The sequence below is a fragment of the Anguilla anguilla genome, chromosome 7 (assembly GCF_013347855.1).
Source record: "Anguilla anguilla isolate fAngAng1 chromosome 7, fAngAng1.pri, whole genome shotgun sequence".
NCBI lineage: Eukaryota > Metazoa > Chordata > Actinopteri > Anguilliformes > Anguillidae > Anguilla > Anguilla anguilla.
The window spans coordinates 6,323,930-6,341,711 of record NC_049207.1 but is presented as its reverse complement, the minus strand read 5'-3'; the positions used below and the strand labels follow the sequence as shown (position 1 = coordinate 6,341,711).

The 17,782-nt window shown below is 44.7% G+C and overlaps 2 protein-coding genes across 7 annotated transcripts; both read left to right on the top strand.

Moving 5' to 3' along the window:
* Positions 1-1,510: 1,510 nt before the first annotated feature.
* On the top strand, positions 1,511-13,115 carry nr2c1 (nuclear receptor subfamily 2, group C, member 1). 6 transcript variants are annotated; one of them, XM_035426032.1, is made up of 14 exons: positions 1,511-1,628; positions 3,067-3,172; positions 3,675-3,869; positions 4,359-4,440; positions 4,701-4,880; positions 5,468-5,615; positions 6,127-6,223; positions 6,959-7,143; positions 7,497-7,650; positions 7,921-8,042; positions 8,951-9,090; positions 9,837-9,974; positions 10,670-10,775; positions 11,619-13,115. In XM_035426032.1, exons 2-14 carry the CDS (start codon positions 3,101-3,103, stop codon positions 11,794-11,796), a joined length of 1,797 nt encoding a protein of 598 aa, XP_035281923.1. In that variant the 5' UTR covers positions 1,511-1,628; positions 3,067-3,100; the 3' UTR covers positions 11,797-13,115. The 6 variants fall into 6 exon arrangements, with proteins under 6 accessions (XP_035281923.1, XP_035281921.1, XP_035281922.1 ...); XM_035426030.1 differs by having other exon boundaries at positions 1,513-1,628; positions 3,045-3,172; XM_035426031.1 differs by lacking the exon at positions 1,511-1,628 and adding an exon at positions 1,678-2,234.
* A 1,840-nt stretch (positions 13,116-14,955) lies between these two features.
* Positions 14,956-16,995, top strand: ndufa12 (NADH:ubiquinone oxidoreductase subunit A12). The gene is made up of 4 exons (XM_035426060.1): positions 14,956-15,112; positions 15,527-15,609; positions 15,805-15,892; positions 16,698-16,995. Exons 1-4 carry the CDS (start codon positions 15,024-15,026, stop codon positions 16,876-16,878), a joined length of 441 nt encoding a protein of 146 aa, XP_035281951.1. The 5' UTR covers positions 14,956-15,023; the 3' UTR covers positions 16,879-16,995.
* The last annotated feature ends 787 nt before the right edge of the window (positions 16,996-17,782 follow it).

The following is a 17,782-nucleotide window of genomic DNA, read 5'->3' as shown; positions in this document are numbered from 1 at the left end:
CAACCAACCAGTGTCAGTGCAGTGTGGAAAACCCTACCATGAGGCTCCTGATCTGGTTTGCTTAATTGTGAGACTGGTAACAGTGTGAAATGTATTATTATTATTATTTTTATTATTAGTTTCTCTGGTGTCTCACATCAGTTGGATAGTGCTAAACCTCCCTTACTGTTTAAAGAGCAATACTCAATTCAAGTGTAATGCTTTATTAGTTGAGTAGAGCCTAGCAAAAACACCAGGGTGAGGACGGAAATGAGTGGGACACCCCCATTCTCATATTTGACTGCTCAATATGTGCAAGTTAATGATTTATTATTGAAATGTTTAAAATGTGTGATTAAACTGGACTACTCACTCTTAGATATAAAAGATGCGTTTCGGCTTCATACCGAAAAGCCTCTTAGCACAGCCTGGTGTTATTATCCACTGTTTATTTATAAATGAATTTTATGAAGTTTACATTTTGTATTTTACATCTACTGATCTGGTCACTATAGATTGCACTACTATGCTATGAAATGTTGATTAAAGGAAATGGGAGTTGCAGAGCGTTAATAGAACGCCACCACTATTTTCAGTTTCACCTTTTTCGTAACTGTAAATGTGTTTCTACAGAACAAAGTGTAAAGTACTGACTGAATAAAATGGCCATCGCCTTGCTGTACCACTGTAAAATCTGCCCCTGTATTCATCTGTGTTTTTAACTCGTTCAGATAGGTGTGCATCTCTCCGATAAACTTTGCACTTTTACACCTACTGCTTACAATGGTGGTTACTTGGTCTTAATTATGTGCAAAATGTTCCTCTTTTCAAAGTAAGCTCCCACATTCTCACAACCAACAGTTTTTGTTAGGAAAGACTGATGTGTTCATTTTTTCCCCCAAACATACTTATTCAAATATGTTTTTATTCTGCCAGGTAGCTAATTGTACATCTGTCCCCATTTGCATAGGTTTTACATCAATGTCATGGCTCCAGAGAGGTTCCACGTGTGTATTAACCCATTTTGAGCTGGAACTGTTTTATGTGGCGCATATGCAACCCGAGACTACTGCGCGCAAGGAAAGAAGTACCGGCACAAACACTTGTTTACCATTCTTCATAACAAGTTTTTCGATTATCTGCTCATATGTAGCTTAAAGCTTCCGGAAACATTAAGTGTTTTTCCTCAGAAACCCGACCCAGAAAGTGAATTACCCATTTAATCCACGTTTCAATACATTGAGGGTATGAGGGGGGTGTAGTAAATTGGTTTTCTGTAATAGGGAGTACCAGCAAGGTGGTCTTCAGAGCTACCTACCAGGCAGAGAACATGGAATGTGGCATATCTTCTGTGGATGTATTCGCCTACTTTTACCATAAACGCTAGCTACCTTTGTCGACACCGCTATACACTCTAGCATAGAAGTACAACAGCACATACCGAGCTAAATGGCCCAAACCCTGTGATAGTACAATAAGGAAAAAAGACGGGTCACCCGCTATCTGCGCGTTTGCGCATGAGCAGTGCAGCACAGCACATTTTGCGGAAAGAGGTCACGAACTCTGACCCTCCCCGGAGCAGTGAACGGTAGAAACATATTTTTAAGAATAAGATTGCAACATAAGAAGAAAATAATACAACATTCCAGGTAATGCTCGTTTTGTACAGAACACTATTACTCTGGCAATGCAGTGGCTAGCCTCGTGGCATGACGGCGCACTAACCAAGGAAATATGCATCTGCCAACGTTAGCTAGCATGCTATTTACTAACATTTCGCGCTAGCCAGCACTCGGTTTGTAAAAGCGGAACGAGATTGGGAAAACACCCATGGGCAGCTGTTTGTAGTGGTCAGTCGTCGTCTTCGCGCTTCCCCATAAAAATGCAAATAATTGATAGAAATTGAACCGGGCTTTAACAATCGACTAAAATATACCCAACCGCATTATTTAGCTTGCACGCTAGGACTGCCATTTTTGGGTCCGCGTAGCTAGCAGCTAACGAAGTTAGCTTGCCAATTTAGTTCCTGTTTGGGATTAGATCGCGTGGGCTACATTTCCTGGCTAACCTCAAAAATACGTCTGGATACACAGGCGAGTGTAACTGAATTATTTAATTACAAAAGCCAATGTTACATCTTCGTATGCTTTAGGTTTTAAAAAAAAAAAAGTAATTTGTCGCTGTAGTTCAATGGTAAAAGGAAATCCCGCCAGTCTCAACCCTTCCTCTCGACAGGCCGTTTGCTTGAACCCACGGTATGTAGCATGCTTTAACCTATCAATGTTGACCTTTCACCCACAGGAAAAGAAATAACTTTTATCTTCCGTATTGGTTTTAAACACTGACCTTTGTTGGGAAAACAACCCATTAGTTAGCGGGCCGTTGCCTGCTGTGGGTGTAATTATACTGTCACGGTTAGCTTGCTAGCTGGTTTGTAGCGCTAGTCGCTAAAAAAATAAACAAACATGGAGGATGGACTTGGTCGGCTTGTCATTCTAGCTGGTTAGCTAGCTAGATTTCGATTCAGCTAAGCCAGCTATGAGAGCTGGATATCCGATTTTGATCCACAATCACACGTGTTCCTGTTCACACATTTCCCGAAGTTTAGCTCAGAGTTTCATATGCTGAATTAGCCGCATCCGTCTTAGAATTTGTGACACATTCCCGATTTCTATTGCTAGTTAGCCACATAAGCCCTGTTCACTTTACACGATATCCCTCTCCTAGCTATGTTGCATATTTTGCGAGTAATGTGTTAAAATTGAACCCAAAATTGGCCTTACGTAACTTGCTTAGGTATACTCTTAAAACATTACTAGGTAAAGTTAATATCGGGATTTGTTGCCGTCCTCGCCCCGCCTGAGGTCGATTGTGAACGGCTAGTATTTTGTACCGATTTGGTTTGCAAAGGGACACACACATCTGGCTGTCATCTTAAATGATTTTGTTTTTCACAGTAGTGTGTTCTGTATTTCACGTGTCCCTGTACATCAGAAGCATGTTTGCTGCCAATGAACAGATAGATTTACTTTATGATTTTCTGTATTTGGATCACTCATTCAAAGTCTGCCTGCCTCATGGGCTTAGAAGCTGAGAAGTTGCCGTAGGACAACTCATCACCATGGATGGACAAACCCAGAGGATACAGCTGGTTTCAGCAGATGGAGGGATGGCCCTGGGACATCGAATACAGGTGACCAAGTCCTGAACCACTTACACTGCTTGTCCACGTGCACATACAAAAGCTGTTAGAGAAGCTGTAATTAACGATTCTGACTTAACGGAATGCGGCATGCTGAATTGATACAATTGCGGTATAGCTGAAGGGGGGAATGGTATTCAAATGTTATTCGCTAACGTACGTGGTACAATCGCTAGCATCCAACATACATAGTTTTTGTTCTACCTGCTTGTGATGAGTTATGTCCCAGCAGTCGTTTCCGAGGTGAGAGATATATAACAAGGTAGGTGTGCAAAAATAAAAACAAAATGAAGTAAATATCTGGTTTTAATGTTAAGTGTCACACTGACCAATATTATGGACACATCAGCTATACCAAACTATTCTTGCTGAAAGCACTAATAGCCCACGTCTGTCAAATGATGTTAGAACCAGATCAGTATTGAGCCATCTCAGTCTCAAACCCTTACAAACAACCAGGGTGTATATGCCGTAACCTTGCTTTGGTCTCCAGATTGTGACAGATCAGCAGACGGGACAGAAGATCCAGATCGTGACGGCGTTCGATCAGTCCCCTGCCGGAAGGCAGCAGTTTATCCTGGCCAAGCAGGAGCCCTCCCCGGGAAAGGTGATCCTCACCACCCCCGACGGCAACGCCGTCAATCAGCTGCTCTTCGCCTCCCCCGAGCTGGCCGGACAGCAGATCCAGGTACGCGCTTCCTGACAGGCTCCGCCCCCAACAGCAACAGTTTTTTCCCTCTCATTTCAGACTACAGTGCTGTGTTTCCATGCGAAGGTGTCGCAGCTTGAGTATGTGAAAAGCTCACACAAGTCTTGATACGCAAGACTTGTCGGGTATCTGATGTGATCTCTTGCTTGTAAGCTCATATGGTATGTAAGGGTGTAGTGGAAGGCATGTCCAGAATGACGGGAAAATAAACTTTATCTGCCCCCTGTGGTTGCAGAGCATACTGCAAATTCTGCTGGATTTATGGGTTATAAATGTAGACTTTATGATGCCATTTGTTCAGCACTGTTAAGATATCTTCTAAGTTGACCTTTTCACTGTTAGATTGTCTGGAACAATGCAGACCCGTGACTTACTTACACTTTCAGTTATTTGTTTTGTATCAGATGTCTGCTGCAAGTGCTCAAATCCAGTTGATGACTGTGAGTACCTTTTCGCCTCTTCCCCTAGTTTGTGACAGACGATGGCTCGGACCAGTCGCTTGCCAAACCTGTCGTGGAGTACTGCGTCGTGTGTGGAGATAAGGCCTCAGGTGGGCAAGAAATCCACATTTTTAATCTATTTTTTCTTTTCTCTTTTTCTTATGGACATGTGTGGTCATTGCATCACGTTTAGCTGGAGTTTAAGCCTGGTCTAAACCTCGAGACTAAACAGTTCAAAAGTCTAAACGAGAGCCTTCTCTTGCGTAAGGCCTGTGGAGGTGTTTGTGAAACGCCACAGCGGGAAAATAGAATAGGGCCTAATTTAACATTCTGTTCTCTCTCTCCCTCTCTCTCTCTCTCTCTCTCTCAGGGCGTCACTACGGAGCGGTGAGCTGCGAGGGGTGCAAGGGCTTCTTCAAGCGGAGCGTGAGGAAGAACCTGGTGTACACCTGCAGGGGGTCGGGCGAGTGCGTCATCAACAAGCACCACCGCAACCGCTGCCAGTACTGCCGCCTGCAGCGCTGCATCTCCTACGGCATGAAGCAGGACTGTGAGTACGCCCACCGGCGCGCCAGCCAATCAGAAGGCTGCTTGTTAAAGCCTTGTGTCATCCGCGTGCCGGCCAATCAGAATACTCCTCATTAATGCCTTTATGTCATCTGCACTCCAGCCAAATCAGAATACTGCTCATTAATGTCTTATGTCAACAGCGCACCTGCCAATCAGAATACTGCTCATTAATGCCATGTGTCATCAGCGCTCCAGCCAATCAGAATACTGCTCATTAATGCCATGTGTCATCAGCGCTCCAGCCAATCAGAATACTGCTCATTAATGGCTTGTCATCTGCGCATTATGTAGTTGTCTCTCTTGAATTTTCATACCCTCGTGACTATGAGCTAATTCATCCCAAACTCTGTGACATACAAATGAAGCTCTTTGAAATGACGCTTTGATATCGCCCTTTCCTTTTGATGATGCTCTGCGGTGACCATTTTGTAATCACGGGTTTTCGCTTCATACAGTCTGCTGCATTCACACGGTCACAGGCTTCACTGCGATTTCCATGCTCTTGACTTCCTGCCCCCCCCCCCCCCCCCCCCCCCCCCCCCCCCCCCCCCCCCCCCCCCCCCCCAGCTGTGCAGTGCGAGCGGAAGCCCATGGAGGTGTCCCGGGAGAAGCCCGTCAACTGCGCCGCCTCCACAGAGAAGATCTACATCCGAAAGAACCTCTGCAGCCCTCTGGCCGCCACGCCCACCTTTGTGACGGACAAGGAGACCGCCAGGTGCGTTTACCGCCAACTGCCAACTCACGGACATGGACATTCCTATGCAGGTGGAACCATTGTCTTGGAAACCATTCAGGTCCCAGCTGAAATGTAACCGATGTCTGCTTGGACTGTTTCCTCTTCCAAGGAGATGGGCTGGCGCGTTAGGACCGATTCAGACCAAAACTCATCTGCTGACAGGACAGGTTTTCAGTGTACAAAAACGTCGACTTATGACTGCTATAATTTCTGAAATTTGACGTGAAATCTTCAACTAAGAGTTAAAGAGACAAAATGGATCCACTCAACCAACTTGCAGAACATTATGAAACGGCCATTTCATGGGCTTACTGTTGTTGTGATCGCGCAGTCTTTCCTCTTCATAACATCACGTAAAACCGGTTCAGACCCCTCCAGGCTAAGACAGTGTCCAAATGCTATATCTGCTAATAATACATTCTAGGAGTTTTTTGTTTTTGTTTAAGGTATTGATTGTATTGATCGTTTGTATTGGTATTTGTGTGTGCAGGTCCACTAGCGTACTGGAGTCTGGTATGTTGTTGAACATCCAGCAGCCGTTCCCTAAACTGGAGAACACCATCATGGTCCCGTCATCCCCAGAGAAGGTACGACATGCACCTCCCCAACCCCCCCACCCCCAGACCTCACCCCCCAGCCCCCATCAGTGATGGTTTTTGGTGCATAAGTTAGGGTGGATAGCAGTGGATAGTGCATGATATATCAGGACATTTGAAACTCTTTAGACTGTACCGCTGATGTAAGTTAACCTGCAGTTATGTCCACCCGAGGCGGGGGAGAATTTCTCTTCAAACCATTTTGACCTCTTATTATAGGTACCAATTAGGTCCCAAGTGTTTAAAAAATCAAGCTATGTAGGATGGAAAATGAACACGAGAATCACATCAGTGTGAAACTGGATTACTGAATCCTTAGTACACTTATCCTTTCTATTACAGAAGAGTATATCCATTGTAAATGGAGCTCGAATGTTGAGTTATTTTTGGTAGTCTCAAGAGACAGTTGTACTATTAGTTTTATAGTCACTGTGCTGCTTTTGCATGTTTCTGATCTAGTCTGTTCTCTAGATGTGATTTTCTTGATGCAAACTAGGAATCATGTTCTAATTGCTTGCCACCGTGTGTTTATGATAATGGACTATGACTGTGCTGACTGAATTGTGAATTACGGTTGATTGCTGTAATTACGGCTCCTTCCTGTATTCCTACTGTTATTGCAAACTGCCAAGCTGTCTGTTAACATCCGCACAGTGGAAGATTTACCTGTAGGGCGGCGTGCAACACTGGTAAGTATGATCTCTAAACTATCTCTGAACACCTTAGTATGACCCCTGCCAGGATGACCTGAGCACCCTGGCCAACGTGGTCACGTCGCTCGCCCACCTGAGCAAGGCGAGGGAGATGAGTGACAGCAACACGGACCTATCGCTGATGGAGACGCTGAGCAACGGGGACGGGTCACTGGCCGAGGTGCAGGGGGAGGAGCAGAGCACCACCGACATCTCGCGGTGAGGGGCGCTCGGACGTCGGCGAACGCGATGATTTAACGTCCCTTCCAAGTGTCCCGGTTAAACGGACCCTTTTAAATGAGGAGCTCATACACGGGCCAATCTTTTGGGTTCCTGACCATGATGGAGAAACAATAAAGGGGTTATTAAATGATAAATGTCAAATATTTTTAATTTGAGAGTTCTTTCCTTTCAGCATAGTTTGTTGATTGACAAAGCATTTGACACTGGCCATCCTTGGTAGCTTGAGTCTTGTGTATAGTAGCCGATTTGGTGTTTATGCATGTATACGTGTGTTATTTCCGGGGTTTGTGTGTGCATGTCCGTGCTGACTGATGTTTTTGGGTGTTCAGGGCGTTTGACACCCTGGCCAAGGCGCTGAACCCGGTAGACAACTCTGCGGGGGAGGCCATGGAGGCCAGCATGCACCTGGTCTCAGGCGACCAATCAGGCGCCGTGGTGGAGCTGGAAGGCCCGCTGCTCTCCGACATGCACGTTCCCTTCAAGGTAAAGGAGAGAACCCGACCTTTGACCCCCAGCATGGTGGATTATCAGCATCTTCTCCTGTAAATGGTCAATTGTAGTTTGTTTTGAAGGGAGATAGCTTTTTGATTAATGTGGCTACTCAGTTTTCCATACAGCTGTTGCTTATAATGGACGGTCAGAGGAATAGGTTATTTTTGCCCTGTGATGGTGGTGTCCTAACTCCTGACTGTTCACTGTTGGCTCATATAGCGGGCAGTGCCATGGTAACAGTATGGCCTCTTCATTCCATAGCTAATGATGCCGTTGCCCGTGCCAGAGTACCTCAACGTGAACTACATCTGTGAGTCGGCCTCGCGACTGCTCTTCCTGTCTATGCACTGGGCACGCTCAATACCAGCCTTCCAAGCTCTGGGGTGAGTCTGTTCTGCTACCCTCCCACTTTTTTTTTTCCTACCTGTTTTGCAAATAAAATGATTTCTGGAAATAGATGTCGTCTCTCTCATCTCGGAAACTAGAAAGTGGCTGTACTTTGCATACTGAACAGGAATTGAGAATTTTTCTAATTTCATTTTATATATTTTTTTGTCCTTTGATATCTTGGATTCTGCTGAAAATCCAGAAATGGTGAAATGTATGTCGAAATCAAAACATGCTATTTTATATTTCAAAATTTAGTTTTGTTGTTAGTAGGAGCATATATAACATTCATACTTATATAGTAGGAATGTATGGAGGGGGGATACTTGAACAAATGTCAAGATTTGTCAATCATAACTAAGTAATAGTGCCCGTTGTATGCAAACACCATAAATGTTCAGATCCAGGTGTTAATGAGGACATTATTTAATGCATGATGAAACAATATTTTTTTTCCACAGAAACCTCTTAGTTGGGTCTGTGCTGAATAGATAAAAATAGAGCAGGGGCGATAATGAGGCCTTCGCAGTCATTTTCCATCCTTTCACCGAACGGAAAATTGGACGTTGATGAGTGGGGCTGTCAGAGCTTGATTGTGCATCAGCATTTGCACTCCGGTTCATTTGATCAAAGCTTTTCTTTCAGCAGAAATGCTTGTTTGTGAATGCGCTTGTGATGCAGTCACCTGACCCCAGGTGACCTCTCTCTCTTCCTGGTTAAGGCAATGTTGTTCAGTCACAGAGGAAGAGGAGGGTGGGATTCCTGTGTAAACAGTGAACTGCACTTTAATTGCTATGTGCTGGAGAAGCAGGTGTTTGGTTTTTTTGGGTTTTTTTTGGGGGGTTTATTATGCAAATGCCCATAATATATATAACACACTGCACTCCCGTTGCCCTCTCCGTAGCCATGACAACAACATCAACCTGATGAAGGCGTGCTGGAACGAGCTGTTCGCCCTGGGCCTGGCGCAGTGCGCACACGTGATGAACGTGGCCACCATCCTGGCCGCCATCATCAACCACCTGCAGAACAGCCTGCAAGAAGGTGGGCGGAGCCACACCCTGTCCTTTCGCTGTAAAAGCTCGTCCCCAGAAACCTGTGCTGCCGATCCCCCTGAGCTTCACTCTGCGACAAATTGCTGCAGGAGTAATGTTGGTAACGCTACTTGAACCCTTTGACATAAGGGTGACATAACACTGTCATACGCATGACATGGCGGCTGTCACAAGATGGCGTAGCTCATGATGTCAGCTTCACTGTCATACTTTTGTAGGTAAATGTTATGGCAGTAAAAAATGATGACAGTTTTATGACAGCTTTTTATAATATAAACTGATGTCATCGGTGTTATTGAGTCAGCCTTACGTTGAAGGGTTAAAGTAGAGTGTCACTGGAATTTTCTAGCTTCCTGTGCAAAGCCTTTGAGAGCTGTTTGCACTGTGAGGTGCTGCTGGTGTTTCCTGAGAAACCCAGTCGTACAGACACTGCATAGACCCTGAATCACTCTAAACTGAAAATGATTTAATAACGGCTTTGATTCAGAGACCTTTGCCTTAGACAGTTGAGCTTTTCCAAATATGAAAAACTGATGCACGTGCACAGAAACCCAAACGCACGCACGTGCACAGAAACCCAAACGCACGCACGTGCACAGAAACCCAAACGCACGCACGTGCACAGAAACCCGAACACACGCACGTGCACAGTAACACGACGCACGTGCACAGAAACCCGAACACATGCACGTGCGCAGCCAAGCGAACGCCTGACCCGCGCTGTGGTCTTTGCAGAGAAAGTGTCGGCGGAGCGGGTGAAGCTGGTGATGGAGCACATCTGGCGCATGCAGGAGTTCTGCAACAGCATGTCCAAGCTGGCGCCCGACGCCTATGAGTACGCCTTCCTCAAAGCCATCGTCCTCTTCAGCCCCGGTGAGCGAGCGGGGGCGTGAGAGGGAGAGGGAGCGGGGGCGGGAGTGGGGGCGGGAGAGGGAGAGGGAGCGGGAGAGGGAGCGGGGGCGGGAGAGGGAGAGGGAGCGGGGGCGGGAGCTAATGACATGCACATTACCCTTCTCACCTGGAAGAGAGACTGTCTGGCTGCAGGGCTGTCGTTTTCCTGACTAAATTGTACCTAGTGCTCCGATTATCTACAGACTGGATAGTATCTAACACCGTGTCAAGCCTGGTTTTGATAATCCCTAGAGTTTCTGCCTCTATTATGTGACCTGGCAGGCTATTCCACACATTGACTACTCTGCATGAAAAAAAATAATGTCTGTACAGAATTTACCTTTTGCTAACTTCCATTAAGTTGGAGGGCACCAATGTATCCCAATTAGTAGATGCACTCCTAAATTATTTTTCCAGTTAGCACACATCAGTTTTCAGGAACAAATTCTGTATATGGCTGGTACTTTGTCCTAGTAGTTGTTGTTCACTGGAAACACTCCGGTACGGGGGGGGGGGGGGGGGAGTGTTTCTCTTTTGTTTCGCTACTTCGAAGGCTGTCTGACTCATTATTTAGATGCTGAATAGGTCGCGTACATCAGCATTGCTTTAGCGTTGTCGTAACGTTGTATGCCCAGTTGTGTGCGTATTGCGGTCTCTGAGTGGCTTTCGTTCTCCAGACCACCCAGGCATCGACAACACGCTGCAGATCGAGAGCTTCCAGGAGAAGGCCTACGTGGAGCTGCAGGATTACGTAACCAGGACGTACCCAGAGGACACGTACCGGTGAGCCTCGTTTACATGAGCGATCTAGCATTCAGACACTGCAGTGCTGCCGAGCGGTCATGTGCATAAGAGGCTAATGGCATACCATAAATACCATAAATCAGTGTCCTAGTAATGCTTCTATGGGGAACCATGCAGCCAAATTAGTTGTCAGCCAGATATATTGTACCACGATGCTCTTGTATATATGTGAACGCCTGTAAGTGCATGCACGCGTGTGCGTGTGTGTGCTTGCATATGTTTTCCATACAGAGAGGACTAAATATTGCAAAATGAGCAAGTGCTGTGGAAAGCCAGCCTGCCTGTGTCTCTGCGTCTGTAAGCCTGTGTGTCTCTGTGTCTGTAAGCCTGCGTTTCTCTGTGTCTGTAAGCCTGTCTCTAAGCCTGTGTTTCTCTGTGTCTGTAAGCCTGTGTGTCTCTGTGTCTGTAAGCCTGTCTCTAAGTCTGCGTATCTCTGTGTCTGTAAGCCTGTGTTTCTCTGTGTCTGAAAGCCTGTCTCTAAGTCTGCGTATCTCTGTGTCTGTAAGCCTGTCTCTAAGCCTGTGCTTCTCTGTGTCTGTAAGCCTGTCTGTGTCTCTGTGTCTGTAAGCCTGTCTCTAAGCCTGCGTATCTCTGTCTGTAAGCCTGTGTTTCTCTGTGTCTGTAAGCCTGTCTGTGTCTCTGTAAGCCTGTCTCTAAGCCTGTGTATCTCTGTGTCTGTAAGCCTGTGTATCTCTGTGTCTCTGAGCCTGTGTATCTCTATGTGTAAGCCTGCGTATCTCTGTGTCTCTGAGCCTGTGTATCTCTGTGTGTAAGCCTGTGTATCTCTGTGTCTCTGAGCCTGCGTATCTCTGTGTGCTTCAGGCTGTCGAAGCTGCTGCTGCGCCTGCCCGCCCTCAGGCTGATGAGTGCCGCCGTCACCGAGGAGCTCTTCTTCGCCGGCCTCATCGGCAACGTGCAGATCGACAGCATCATTCCCTACATCCTCAAGATGGAGTCCACCGACTACAGCAGCCAAGTCATCACCCACGTCATCCAGTAACGGAGTGGCCGGTCGCCTGAGCGACGGGGTCTCCGGGCAGACTGTCCACACTGCTACGCGAACGAGCAGTCAGATCAGTGCCTCAGTCTTGCGTACATTCTGAACATTCAAGTGTCAAAAAGAGTCATCGAAGAGTCATCCGGACGATGAAGTCTCCTGACTAGAACTGTCGTTTTTTGTTTTTTCTTGTGTCGGCTCAATCAGCTAATTGCATTTACTCCATAGCATCCATTCTATCACCTCCGTTATCTATACAAGGGAATCTGCAGACTGGAAAACAGCTGGATTATAAATTCAAACATGTAAAAACACAGAACTGCAGATCCCTGTAGCAAAAAGATTGTGGTCTTTCACTTTGCGAATGGGACTGAAATGGTATTGGACTGCACGTGCAGAAGATCTAAACAGGCCTGTACCTAGGATCAGAGGAGGCCTTGGTTTTGCTTTTAATTTTTATTTTATTTTATTTTATTTTGTTTTTTACTCCCCAAAGCCTTTGTGTTAATACAGTCCCCTTGTGTGTGAATCAATCATGGAATGCGAACATTATTCTCTTTGACTTTGGAAGGTTTCTTGTCTAGTATTTGTTTCTTGCCCCCTTTCTACTTCCTAACTGAAGTCATACCATGCTTTCATGAAAACCCAGAGTCTCCCACTTCCGTGATGGGAGCACTGCTGTTGGAAGTGCGTTCATTCCTCAAACACACTTTGCCCAAGAGTGTTTCCCACACTGCACACTGCAGTTAGAGCTAGTTATGTTTGGATGCGAGGCACATCTCTCATTGATAACTGGTAACCTCTTAGAGGGGTTTTTGCAGTGTTATTATCCTCTCATTTTTTGAAGACTTTAGTCTCAACAAATCCTCAAAGTATATGCGTATATAGACTACGGCAGATAATTCGGTTTTCTGTATGAGAGCAATGCTCACATTGTAACTTCAGTAGCTTGGACCTGCCCATGGGATGCTCTTTTGTGTATATATAAATATGTATATATAATTAAGAAAAGACTATCAAGGCCCATGGTGCTTTGCACATGCACCCATGAACTTTGAAACGTGTTGATGGAATTGCTTAACGAAATAAACCATCCGAGAGAACCACAAACATCTTTTGTGTCTACTTGGTAAAAATCTTTCATTCACAATTAATCTATTACCTTAATAACTATAAGTGGAGCTGGGGGGCAGGAGGCGGGGTGGTGCTGTGGCCCCACCCCCCTGGGGCCCTGTAGGAGGGACCATAAATCCTGAGCTTGTTATTGCCACATAGGCAGCTAGGCTACGCAAAAATGCTAAAATAAACTCAATCGTGCTTTATTCTGCTGTTTTGTCATTACTCGTAGCTTCGGCTGAATGCGTGTCACAGAACTCACGAGAGTCATGGGTCCTCTCATTTCTCCCATTGGTTGGCAGTTCCTGGACTTTCCCCGTTTTTAGTGCTTTTTGGAGTTTTAAGCAGCTGTGGATGGCAGCCCTAACTGTTAACCTTAACTTAGTTAAGTGTGATATGTAGCCTATTAGGCCAAAGCATTTCGACCAAATTGGAAAATGCTCGGAGAAAGCGAAGAGCGACAGTGTGATCAGGATTTCTAGAACTCACATGAAAGCTTCCTGAAAATTAAACTGTTATTAAAGACCTCTTTTTTTTCTTTTTGCAGAAGAGGGCAACAAAATACAATTGTTGCTCAGACAATCAAATACATTGATATGTTTAAATGTGACATGCGTTCAGGAAGACAAATGCACTATGTCTGACGATCTGTTTCAGAAAATTATAGATGGAAAACCTTTTTATTATTTTGGTGAGGGGATGAGGAGAAAGCTGAATAACATTACATTACATAACATTACAGGCATTTGGCAGAAGCTCTTATCCAGAGCGATGTACAACAAAGTGTATAACCATAACCAGGAACAAGTATGTTGAAAACCCTAGAGAGAAGTACCGTTCCAAGTGCAGGGAACAACCGCATAGTTCAACTTGGACCCTGAAGGTTAAACTGATTAACACTAACACAAACGAGAACAGTATCAACACAGTCTATGCAAAAATACAAGCAGTAGTTAAGACAAGTGCGTTAACTAAGTCACCTACGAAACAGCTACCTAGTTACAACCCTAAACTTACAGTCAATTAAGAGATTACAGGGAAGTAGGGAGGGATGGGGAAAGGTGCAGCCTGAAGAGGTGTGTCTTCAGTCGTCGCTTGAAGTGGGTCAGTGTCTCAGCTGTTCTGACCTCCACGGGGAGGTCATTCCACCATCGTGGGGACAGAACAGACAAGAGACGTGTTCGGGAAGCGCAGGTGCGAAGAGGGGGAGGTGCCAGGCGTCCTGAGGTAGCAGAACGGAGGGGTCTGGCTGGCATATAGGGTTTGAAGATCTTGTGGAGGTATGCTGGGGCTGATCCCTTGACTTAACTTTTCAGAAATCATTGAAGTTTCGCATTTTATTCACAAAGGCTGGTACAGAAGGCTAAGCGTGCTCCTTTGCTGAATTGATAAGGCTTCGGTGTGTTTTATTTATGCTTTATATGTATTGTTAATGTCTACTTTCTTTTTACCATCATTATTGCCAGTCTCTGTCTCATTGATTTCTGCTCACAGTCAATGTAATATACAATGTATGAATGTTCTGCTTTAATGTAGCCTAGTGTAAAAGGCTGGGCATCGTAAGATACACGACACTTTAAAATATATATCGATCAATCAATCAGTGCTGTCAGTTTTATGTAAGACAATAGTATACCGTTAGGTGTGGTTACGTGGCCATCAGCTAACGCAGGGGCACCACCAGAGTTGTTATTGAGCTACTCTTTTGTATTTCAACCGTTCCGCTTTTGCGCCATGCACACTAGAGTAGCACAATGTGGTTTTACATATGATATGAGACCACTGCAGACATATCCATAGATTTGCGGTATTTTAACCTGTTTCTTTAGCCCTCCTGTGGTTGGTTGGAACGGGGTTGGGGTTTAGATGTGGAATTAATGTGCAAGCGCACAGTGGAGTTGTATGTTAACGTATTTATGTGGTCCAAAAGTTTAGTGTCAGGAGAAATGCGATTGTATCGCATACTAAGCGGAATTCTTAAGCACAACAATGCTAGTGATGTGTTCAATTTGTAAGATTTATTGATGGAACTATTTTTACAGGGAATGTAGAGAGCGGATTACTTGCTGAAGGACAGGACTACTTCCGGGTTCCTGTGGTACTTCCGTCAGAAGATGGCGGAGTATGTACAAGTATTTCGAAGGGCTTTCCAGCAGTTAGGAGGTCATGGTGGCATACGTGGGGCTTTACTCCAGTTTTTTAGGTGGGTAATCTATGGAGGTAATTGATGTACCTGCTTTTCATTTGCTTTCCTTAGCTAGAAACTTGACTGTAATTAACGAGTGTCTGCTAGTTAGCTATGACCTCGCGAGGTCCCTGTGTCCTGACGTTAGCTATCGGAGTATCAAACTAGCGCTTGGGGAGTCGGATAACAATAGTAAGCTAACGACGTTGCCTAACTCTATGAGAAAGTTGCCTTGATATCAATCGAATATTTTTCGTTTACACTTATCTGTGTTATTCTGTCCATGTGGGTTTACGTTTTTCATTTACACATAGGTAGCGAACGGTTGGTGAGAACATGGGGAGATAGACTAGTGGCGAGATCATAACAAAGAGGGATAAAATAACGGATAGCAAACAAGCGTTTGGCAAATGTTGTATTTATGTTCTACAGAGTAAATGATTTAAAAACCGGACCTCTCGTTGGCGTCGACAAGTATGGCAACAAGTATTACGAAGACAATCGTTACTTCTTTGGTAAGTCTCAGTCCAGTGGAAACATGATAATTGTGTAGTGTGTGTATTATTGTTATTAATTAAAAGATAGTGTAATGTTTGGGGAGACCCGGACATTGTTACATCACCGATCATTCCAGCTTGTTTTCCGCATCTTCCTGTGTCTGCTTTGCATAGAATAGTCCGTGCAAGAGTCATTTGTTTGTCTCTTCCCAGGTCGCCACCGATGGGTCATCTACACGACGGAAATGAACGGAAAGAACACCGTCTGGGCGGTGGATGGAAGCATGGTGCCGGCTGAGTGGTAAGATTTTGCATGTTTGGAAATGGACCTTCTCAGTGTTTTATGTTGTGAAATTCGGTGCCATAAACGCACAGTGTTAAATAAATATTTATTTGAACAGGTTTCATTGGTTAGATTAATGAATTAATATAACAGATTACCTTTGTTTTTAAGTTCAGCTTTATATAACTTATGAATGTTTGCTTGAATCACTTTTTACATTTATAAAAGAGATTTTAAACAAGTGAACTATGAGTATGCACTAAGATCTGAAACGACTTCTTTGCAAAATGATATGCTTGACTTTGCAATTAGGAATAGTAGTATTTTGGCCCATTTGCCATTGCTGAAGTTCAGCCGAGTAAACCCACAACTTTGAGCTTTCCTACTGTAGATAAGTGAAAGCCTGTATGCTTTAAGGCCTGCTCCCATCATCAAGTATTGTTATTACGATGGCAGGTATGCCATCCTGCCAAGTTACGTCTTGGTGGGGCGGCATGCCCCTTACCTATACAGCACCAAGAGTTTGGCACTTTTCAGGGTTCCCTACAGAAATAACCACAGTGATCACATACTCTACCCTACCCTTCTTCTTCTTTGTATGTTGAAAACATGTTTTTCATCAGATATATTAATGCCTAGGAATGTTTCTGATGTTTTTAAAATTGTTTGTGCTCATAACACTAACTGCTGGGGCCAGCTGATGTACCAGCCAATGCCTATGGCATTATTGTAGGCGTAGCACCTATGCTTAGAATCTTTTTTTTTTTTTTTTTTTTTGCTTTTTCTCTTTTTAAATAAAAATTTTTTTTTTCACATTATGCAGGCATCGCTGGCTACACTGCATGACAGATGACCCGCCCACTACCCACCCCCCTGTGCCCCGAAAGTTCCTGGCTGAAACCCACAATTTCAACCAGAGTGGCTCAGCCAAGCAGTACGTCCCCTATTCCACCACCAGGAAGAAGATACATGAATGGGTGCCCCCCAATACTGGGGGTGAGTGATCCCAGCCCCCCCCCCCGGCCACACTACTTCCCAAAACTGTAAATTATAATTCTCCTGTTCTGTGTGTGTTCTCCAGAACATTTTGCTTCTGGTAATAAAAATAAGGCTTAAAAACATTATGAAGTCAATCTGTGTGTTCACTATCGGAGCAATACTATTGGGGAATATGTTTTGATTTTCTTTGTGTTTTAATACGCTGCAAGTTCCCACTCGAGTCTCAGTGCAGTGGGATGGCTTTCAGTCTTTTCTCATAATGCTGTTGCTCTGGGTTCATGACCGAGGTATTCTTGCTGTGGCATTTTCTGCTTACTTCAGGTTTCCAGCTACGGTTTGAATAAATCCAAAGGTGTGTCAGTTTCCTTTTCAGACTGTTCGGAATCTGAACAGGGAGCACGCACGTGGGTACCTAATTGTGCTCTCTGATACTTTCTCCAGCACCGAGCCTGTGGTTTAATGTATGATTCTGCTGAATGTTAAAGCAGATCAAAACTAGTTTGTTTCCACATTAACAGTGACATTTTTTTTGCAATACCATTGTAATAGCAAACTGAATTGTGAACACAATTTTAAAGAGAATTGCAGAATTTACCCCCTTAAGGTAACATTATGTTAGAAATGACAGTGTATACCATTAAGAACAAATGTCCCTTATTCACATCCTGTGACTTTGGGTCCCAGCAGTGCACTGAATCAGTTGAAGTAGTTTGGTGGCATAGATAGAGGGTTCAGCTAACAGGAAGTTGCTTTATTTCAGGCCGATGGTACAGTGGCCAAGCTGTGATGTGAGAGTGAGAAAGAGAAAGAGAGAGTGAGAGATAGACCCCCTCTAGTGGACATGGGGAGAACAGCCTTACAGAATACAGCAATGCTGTGGAAAGAGGAACAATACCACTCTTACAGACC

Bases quoted from the DNA above. Each gene is read 5' to 3' on its own strand.
- nr2c1 (XM_035426032.1), top strand. From the start codon at position 3,101: ATGGATGGACAAACCCAGAGGATACAGCTGGTTTCAGCAGATGGAGGG. The intron at 6,224-6,958 runs GTACGACATGCA...TGAACACCTTAG, and splicing joins TCCCGTCATCCCCAGAGAAG to TATGACCCCTGCCAGGATGA. The intron at 8,043-8,950 runs GTGAGTCTGTTC...CCCTCTCCGTAG, and splicing joins CCAGCCTTCCAAGCTCTGGG to CCATGACAACAACATCAACC.
- ndufa12 (XM_035426060.1), top strand. From the start codon at position 15,024: ATGGCGGAGTATGTACAAGTATTTCGAAGGGCTTTCCAGCAGTTAGGA. The intron at 15,610-15,804 runs GTAAGTCTCAGT...GTCTCTTCCCAG, and splicing joins AGACAATCGTTACTTCTTTG to GTCGCCACCGATGGGTCATC. The intron at 15,893-16,697 runs GTAAGATTTTGC...CACATTATGCAG, and splicing joins AGCATGGTGCCGGCTGAGTG to GCATCGCTGGCTACACTGCA.